Below are 8,614 nucleotides of genomic sequence, written 5' to 3'. Positions count from 1 at the left end.
AAAAATTTTATGTCTCGATGTCAGAATACAAGGCAAAGGAAACTACGTTTGACTGGACTAACCCTTTGCGAGAAATAATTTCGCTTTTGCAAGAGTGCTGACATATATGCATGTGATTTAATGTGAACGTGACTTGATGTGAACGTGATTTAATATGAAATTGAATATTTATTTATTACCAAGCTCATTCACAGTCACTACATTGTGTTTAGCCTTTGCAGTCGGTCAGCACTGGCTGCAACGCAGCCGCGAAGACAGGTAGAAACACTTGAAACACTTTTTTGAACCTTTTTCTTGTGCACTATGATCGCCACACATACAATATTTTTTGTACCCATCAGCCACTGTTTTGCTTATATGTATCAGTCGTACTGGGTTTTACCACTAAGCATACAATGCTTAGTATGCTTAGTGGTTTTACTCACAGTGTATTTAAGGGTGAGTACACTATTGCCGCTCTCTGGTCTGATTATCAAATACGATTTAAACGAAATAATATTAACTGTACAAAGAATACCCATGCATGCAGATGTAATAATTTGTAATATAGTTTGTAGGTGCTACTCATGATAGAGTATCAACACTACGACTCTAAAGTTTGATGCTGTGGAGGTAAGAAGAAGTATGAGCGTGGGCTGAGGGTAATGTGACTGAGGGTAATCTAAGTTAGTTTAGTTCAGTTGTAAAAGAGTAGCCGATCGCGACACACATAATAAACAAGCAACACTAAGAACACGGCTATTTTTCTCGTGGTGGGGAACACACGTGCGGGCTTCAGCAACAGCCATAGAAAGCTCCATCGAGATTTGTCTATTGGCATAAATATAACCGCAGGCCTTCGCCACTGGTTCAGCCTAGGAAGCCGCATATATAATTTATATATTAATGCACATTGTAGGTGTATTAAGAAATGACTTCGCACGCGTCAAGGGCTGTATAAGAAGTCCTCATCAGATCGGCAAGGATACCAATTAAAATGCATGCGCCGGCTGACTCGCACTGTAAACAAATATGTATGTATTCAAATGCACGTTCAAAATGCCGACGAAGACGTGTTCTGCATTGGCTTTTCTGATAAGCTCACTTATTCCACAAGACGCTCGGGAATATTTGGCTGTCTTGTAGATGAACGACCGGCATCCAAAGCACACGTAGTTTTAAGGAAACATGTATAAAAAGGCAATCGAAATATTTTGAAAACAATATGATATCTGTTTAGATCGCTCAAAGTGACGTTTTTTGCGTCACTCTATGTGTAAACCACATTATGCATTTGCTTTTTACAATGCCGTCAGTATAATGAACAACTTAATTATATACACTTTTTAACCAAGGGCGACTGCAAGCGCAGCCCGCTGTCAAGTGGGTAGGGGGGAGGGGAGGGGGGAGGGGGAGCTAGGGGCCCCGGAACGAGGGGGGGCCCCCCCCCCCGGGGGCAGGCCCCCGCCCCCCACAGGAGATGCCCCCCCCCCCGCAGGAGCGGCAGTAGAGGGGGCCAAGCCCCCCGCAGGCCCCCCCGAAGGGGGGGAGTGGGAGGGGGGGGGGGAGAGAGGGGGGTCAGGGACAGGGTGCGGGGCCAGTGGTGTAGCCCCTAGGGGGCGATGCAAGGGGAGGGGTTAGGGGGCGGGGGGGGGTAGAGGGGGGGAGGGGGGAGAGAGGGGGGGGGGGGTGGGGGGGGGGGCGAAGGGGCAGCCCCCGGGGGGGGGGGGGGGCGAAGGGGGGGGGGGGGGGGGGGGGGAGGGGAGGCCACAGCGGGGCGGGGTGGGGGAGGGGGGGGGGGGGCAGGGGAGGGGGGGGGGGCGGAAGGGGGCGGGGGCAGGGGGGGGGCAGGGAGGGGGGGGGGGGGGGAGGGGGGGGGGAGGAGGGGGGGGGGGTGGAAGGAGGGGGAGGGGGGGGGGGTGTGGGGGGGGGGGGGGAGGGCGGGGGGGGGGTGGGGGGGAGGGGGGGAAGGGGAGGGGGGGGGGGGGGGGGAGGGGGGGAGGGGGGGGGTGGGGGGGAGGGGGCGGGGGGGCGGGGGGGGGGGGGGGGCGGGGAGAGGGGGGGGGAGGCAGGGGGGGGGCGGGGAGGGGGGGGGCGGGGCGGGGGGGGAGGGGGGGGGGGGGGGGCAGGGAGGGGGGGGGGGGGGGGGGGGGGGGGTGGGGAGGGGGGGGTGGGGGGGTGGGGGCCGGGGGGGGGGGGGGGGGGGGGAGGCGGGGGTGGGGGGGGGGGGGGGAGGGGGGGGTGGGGGGCGGGGGGCGGGGGGGGAAGGGGGGGGGGAAGGTGGGGGGGGAGGGAGGGGGGGGGGGGGGGCGGGGGGGGGGGGGGGGGGGGCGGGGGGGGGGGGGGGGGGGGGGGGGGGGGGGAGGGGGGAGGGGGGGGTGGGGGGAGGGGGGAGGGGGGAGGGGGGCGGGGGGAGGGAGGGGGGGGGGGGAGGGCAGGGGGCAGGGGTTGGGGGGGGCCGGGGGGGGTGCGGAGGGCGGGGGAGGGAGAAGGGGGGGGGAGGGAGGGGGGGAGGGGCGGGGGGGGGAGAGTGGGGGGGGAAGGGGGGGGGGGGGAGTAGGGGGGGGGGGAGCCCGCTGTCTCTATTGTTTCTATTGACGACGTAGTCGTCAGCGTCGCTGCTGCCGAACTGCAACGCGTCCGCTTGTATTCTGTGTATGTGTTTGTGAGTTCATGCTTGTGTTTGCTGCCTTAACTTGGTTATTGTGCCGCCTAATTTGTGAACACAATGGTGTAGCAAGAAGTATTAGCTCATTTTACTTAGTGGTTAGTGATATGTGGCCTAAGCCTACATATTCATTGATGAATGCTGCTGCTGATGAAGGATGTCCCTTGCGAGTTTCCTTTCCAATACTAAGAAGCTACTCAAGGTGCGTTGGGGTGATATGATTCTACAAGATTGTCAACACTAATTTTGGTTGGCAAACGCACAAGATTTTGACCAGAACTAGAGCGTCGGAAATTCTTGACAAAATTCTGTTTGCATTGAGACGTTTTTTACGTTTATGAATAATCTATTTCAATTTCCCAACATGTTGCTTGGAATTGATATATTGCCGGAAACCATCCAACCAAGCTTGGGTTTCTGAAGCCTTGGTAGATCTGGAGCGAGCTGAAATTGTTGAGCACAACAGCTTAAGGTTTGAAGAGATATTCCAATTCATGGAGTCCAAGTCAAAATGTAGCTTTAAGTCTGTGATAGTTCTTATGATAACGAAGGAAAACTCCGCATAATATCCTGCATCTTGCGACAATGTTGACGGTTGTAACAGATAAGAGAAATGAGACAGCGAAGACAGATATGTGTATGCGAGCGTTTCCTTTTCAGTAGCAGTTCGTTGGCAAGCCCTGAGGTTACAAAGTTAAGCTGTGCTGCGGAATCAAAATGGCACGAGATGGAATAAAGTTACCAGACTGTGAACTTATTTATATAATAGCTCAGAATTTTTACAATTATAGGATGGAAGCTGAGTTAAAATCAATGCAGATGAAGGCTCATTCGACCCTATAGCTATAAGTGTTGACCTAGGGGTGACCCACTCGTTGTTCGCTTGCATGTGTTACAAGGAGTGGTACTTATCTGGCGACAATGTCTGCAATTTCCAGATTTGCAATGCTGTAAGGCGTGACACTTTGGAAGGCAATTTAGCCAGAGCTGTTTTCTCTTGCCTTCCTTGTAGCGGACATTCGCAGGACACTCGCATACAAAAATTGCTGGCATTTAGAGTTGTAGTGGTTAGATGCATTGCTAGCAACGCCATCAAATGAGCATTAAATTTGTCACTTAGCTCTTTCTAATGGCTTGCCGTATCTCTTTCCACACCTTGCATCCCAAAAAGCGACTTCAGGTGTGCCTGAAAATGTAATAAATTTTATCAAAAAATTATTTTTATGTAATAGTTAAGTAACTACCCTCAATTAGTTCGAGCGATCGAATTGTGACAAGAGCCGATCCATCTATGCGGCTACGAAGATGCTGAAATTTTTAATTTTTTTTATTCGGCCAATCCATATCATTTCCGTTAAAACATGGATGACGTAGGTCAAGCATCCGTGCTCTCTAGAGCACGTATTCCAATTGTAAGACGCACATGGCAGTGTGCACGCATGCTCATCGATGAAGTGGCGATCCGATGAATACGGCGTGCTAGTACTACGATATGAGCTCCTGAGAGAGCCTTCATTTCACTTTGATATAATAATTATAAAAATGATCTGTATCATCTGAAACTAGCTCCATGAGGTCGAGCGATGCGTTAGATAAGTTGTTGCGCATAAGTTCGATTATCTAAAGCATAACTTCAAGTTCCGATTCGTCAATGCCAGTGTAGTCATCAGATTCAATAAAACTGTGTATGGCAACCAATTGCCGCGTTACTCACTCATTCTTAGCCTTATAATAATCAACATTAGTACCACGAGTAGATGGATGCTGGAGAAACGGGTCGATTGGCATAACATATTTTCCGTGCATGGGGTTGAAGTAGAGAGCTAAGCGTCTTGCATGGCGTTCACTTTAGGTAACTGTTCCGATTGACGGCAGACAACCGCTTGCTAAAAATACACTGCGCTTAGCAGATGGCACTTTGTTATGTATGTATGTATATCAATATAAATAAAAATAAAAAGAAGACTCGGCTCAAAAATATAATACTTTGCATGTTTTTAAGATAGAATAATTTCGCGATCGAAAATATAGAACACCGATTCTATGTGAGAGTTCAAGGTAGACTAATGCCATTGACACAAAAAGCTTAAGCTAAAGTATAGAGTTAGAGGCTGACATGAGTACAGTGGTGTTAGTGTTAGTTTAGTGTTGTTAACTCGACACTTCATATTGCAAATTAGCAAATAGTGGCCGCGGTTATTCAATAATTATATTTTTCATATTTTGTAATCATTTTTTGTAATCTGTGATTTTTGATTATTACAGACAGAGATGTATCAAGCCGTTCACAACCGACGTGTCTTACTCTTACTTCTTTTAATAACGGCGATTGTATTTGTAAGGACAACGGCTAGTCTAAATGTAGATTCCGAGTTGCTTGGCAATATGAGCAGCTTGATAAAAGCAACGTCGAGAAATCAACTAAGAAACCTAGAAAAGCACTTACCCACTTTCAGCTTCATTGTCATGAAAGGAGGAAAGAAACAAGAGACTACTAGTGATACCAATTGCCTGGACTGTTATCCCCTGGACTATGCTGAAGATGTTCAATGCTCTGACAATCAGAAGATAAATAGATTAAAAAAGGCGCCTCTTTCGTTTGTGGGCGTGCGTGGTAAAAAATTTTTGCAAGACGACTATCCTCGGATAAGTGATCTTCTGCAGACCATGGAGAATGAACGTGTTCGAGAGAATCTGGCTCGAAAATTCTTGGAGAAGCTGTCCATAAATAGTGAAAATATAGTGAAGCGTGTACCTACCGGATTCACAGGAATGCGTGGCAAGCGGCCGTCACTTTTAAGCGAATTAAACGATGAGGAAGAGACATTTCAGCAGTTGGGAAAACGTGTACCTGGAAGCTCCTTCGTCGGTGTTCGCGGTAAAAAAGATGTTTCTCATCAGCACTACAAAAGATCTATTCTAACAGAGGTATGTCCTATTCGTTTGAGCATGTGTCTATGAATATTTAATTTACATGTGTTTAATTTTAAAGTATATATACAGGGTGTTATGATCTCTTGTCCAAACGAATATATGATATAGCTGATGTCATAAGCTACAGTGTTATTTCTTATGCTGCAATAGGCGAGATGGTATCATTTTTGATCAGCATCCCCTTTTGACCGTTACTCTGTAGGAAACCATCCGGTGGAGTCGATAAACTGGTCCGGATTACACAACCTTACCTTTGCTAGGCTGCCCAGCTCCTCTTAAAAGGTTTCCCAAGTAGAGGGGACCACCATATCGCTGTGCCATGCGGCCGATATGACACTGTCTCGGTAAGACTCCAGACATCCAGTTTTTTTTTGCTAAAGTGTTCGCTTTGGGTTGTATCTTGGCCAAAGTGAATTAGAGACATCCCAGTATAGATGATCAGTGTCTTCATGCCATGATCCTCTCAGACCTTGTGAGTTTTAATAGAGCATACTGGATGGATTTTCATGTCTGTCACCGCTTTCGACAGCGAACTCAGACGATTCTGATTGGATGTTTCGGCAGTGGCTTAGCGCACAGATTGTGTTTCGAATGAGTTCACTCTTCCTCCATATATGGTTTTGCAGTTTTAAATACTCTTGAGCCGCTCTGAGGAATCACGTTTCTTGTCATTGCCCTGTTAACAGGTTTGATTTATCCGTAATAGGGAAGAGTTTGTGTTGGGAGGAATGCGAGCTTCCTCTGGAAGCAGTATATAGATGGATGTATTTTACCCTTACTGGTAATGATGTAGCCTGACCTGTCTCTTGTCTTGGGATATTATTGAGATTTAACGACCATTCTGTGACAAGACTTTCCCTATGCTATAAACCGAGGCGTCCGTGGTTAGGTCAAATGCTTTTTTGTAATCTGCGAACATTAAGCTAACACTTAATACGTTCCTCAACTTTTCAAACGCGATGCGTTTTTTGAGCTATACGGTGGTCTTGACCCGTTTTCCACTTTTAAAATATCGGTCAGTGGTTTTGCCATCATTACGATATCTCTAATGAAGCACCGATACCGTTTTTGGTTCCGCGTAGTGCTGAATAGCTTTACTTAAAAAAGGTCATAACTTTTTCATCACCATTTTTGGTCACCACATATTCTGAATAAGCGACATTTTCTTTAAAGGATTGCGAGTTCCTTAGCCCTTGCGGTTGTTCGTTTCGTAAAAGTTTTTTAAAACCTAGTCTACATGTTTCCACCGTATTTTGAATGTAATTTCACATAAATCGTCGCCTTTAGCGGCTACGACGTATCGACCCGTTTTGTAGCATTTTGCATGGTATAATAGTGCCGTACGAGTGCACTATCATCCGATCGCCGAGTTTTTACTAGCCAGTTGTTTGATTGGATGTAAATTTCAACAATTTGCGCTCTCATGGTGTTTACTCTTAATGTTATGTTAAAATGCATTCGATGGTAGCATAACGTTTCCATAGCAACGTTGCAAGACATACTGAGTCGACATTGCCATGTCCGTCTCTCCATCTGTATGAGGAACGAAAACTAAGAGAATATAATAGCTGTGTAGGTACTCAACTATCTGTATTTTTTATTTAAAAAAAATTCTCTCTCAAAGGAAACAAACGAATGAAAGACATTTACGTGCACCGTATCAAACGTAAAATTTAGCACACATTACCATGTAACTTACATGGTATTACTCACACAATCAGCCGATTTTGTCGCTTTTCATTGGTAGTCTACAATTATTGCATGGGTAGCAAACAAACTACCGAAGAAATATACACAAAAGTTCAAAAAAGTTTTTGTGTGCCTCTGTTTCGCTCCTTGCTGTCGCATCGGGACTTTTGCCCTTGTCTTTCGGGACTTTACAAGGCACCCATAGCTTTTCTTGTGGATGTGCATAATGCGCCCATGCCCTTGTGTTGTGTGTCTGCGTATGAACCCATACCCACGACTTGTGAGAGCTACCATTGGTCTTAAAAAGTACCACCCATGCCGTTCTCTGCCACACACAATCTTTAGAATGTTCTCAACAAATGCTGAATATTTCAACCCAATCGTATAAATAACGTCGGTGCCGTATAAATGCTTAGTGCTGTTTTCTAAAAGATCGATGATGCCCACCAGAAATCTTCTTGCAGTGCAGTGCCTTCAGTATTATATTGTTGTACTAGGACGCGTTTACCCTACTTCCCTCGTTCAACGGGTTCCGTCCACCCCCGTTCAATTTGATTTAAAAGTTTATTGTAAAGAAATTTTTTTATTCGGAAAGTAGGAAAATAAAAATAAGCGAATATATTTAGACTTCTACAGAAAATATATATATACGTTAATTTTTTGTTATATGTAAAGCATTTAATTGACTAGACTTACTAAAAAACAGTTTTTAAAATAGTTTTCAATGCCATTGTCAGACTGATTTGCGATATTACCAGTTATGCATTACAATTGAAACTAACATTGGCCAGTTATGGCGTAAACTTTTTACAAAGGCTTATGATGTGCGGGGTAAGAAGCAGCGGTCTATAGACTTCAACAGCAAATTCGTGGCAGTTCGAGGCAAAAAAAACCAGATGAAGGATGGGAGTAATAATAAACAGTATATATGGCAGCCTTGGCCATATCTTACAGGCGATAAGCGAGTGCCAAATGGATTTGTAGGAATGCGTGGCAAGCGTCCGGGTGAGTCGAAATATACTAGTTAGTCTAATCAGATAAGCATCCTTTGTCTTATTTTGTTTTATTACAGTGATTGCGGAGTAAGCATGAACTAAGTGTGACAGCAGTATGACGCCCATACTCACATTACATTTTGATTAATGACCGTGGAGAAGTAAAATGCAATGAACCTATGCAAAATTTATGTTTTCAATAATCACTGGGCTGGAGATTATTTTAAACGTAAGAATTTGGCAACCATAGTAATCTGTAAATTATTAGCTATGTTTATGTATATACATATGTTTGTATATGTATACATACGTCTTATTCACACTAAATTAAAAATAGGTTGCACATAAA

At 46.0% G+C, this 8,614-nt stretch overlaps 1 protein-coding gene across 1 annotated transcript; it reads left to right on the top strand.

Moving 5' to 3' along the window:
• Positions 1 to 1,001: 1,001 nt before the first annotated feature.
• LOC108603851 (tachykinins) lies at positions 1,002 to 8,614 on the top strand. Its single transcript, XM_017993004.1, has 4 exons — positions 1,002 to 1,013; positions 4,913 to 5,575; positions 8,062 to 8,275; positions 8,343 to 8,614. The coding sequence occupies exons 2-4, from the start codon at positions 4,919 to 4,921 to the stop codon at positions 8,354 to 8,356; spliced, it is 885 nt and encodes a 294-aa protein (XP_017848493.1). The 5' UTR covers positions 1,002 to 1,013; positions 4,913 to 4,918; the 3' UTR covers positions 8,357 to 8,614.

Source organism: Drosophila busckii, chromosome 2R, assembly GCF_011750605.1.
Source record: "Drosophila busckii strain San Diego stock center, stock number 13000-0081.31 chromosome 2R, ASM1175060v1, whole genome shotgun sequence".
Lineage (NCBI taxonomy): Eukaryota > Metazoa > Arthropoda > Insecta > Diptera > Drosophilidae > Drosophila > Drosophila busckii.
Note: the sequence above shows the minus strand (reverse complement) of the source record. Positions and strands in the feature narration are given on the sequence as shown.

Coding starts and splice junctions, on each gene's coding strand:
- LOC108603851 (XM_017993004.1), top strand. CDS start 4,919: ATGTATCAAGCCGTTCACAACCGACGTGTCTTACTCTTACTTCTTTTA. Junction 5,576..8,061: donor AAAGATCTATTCTAACAGAG/GTATGTCCTATT, acceptor AACATTGGCCAG/TTATGGCGTAAACTTTTTAC.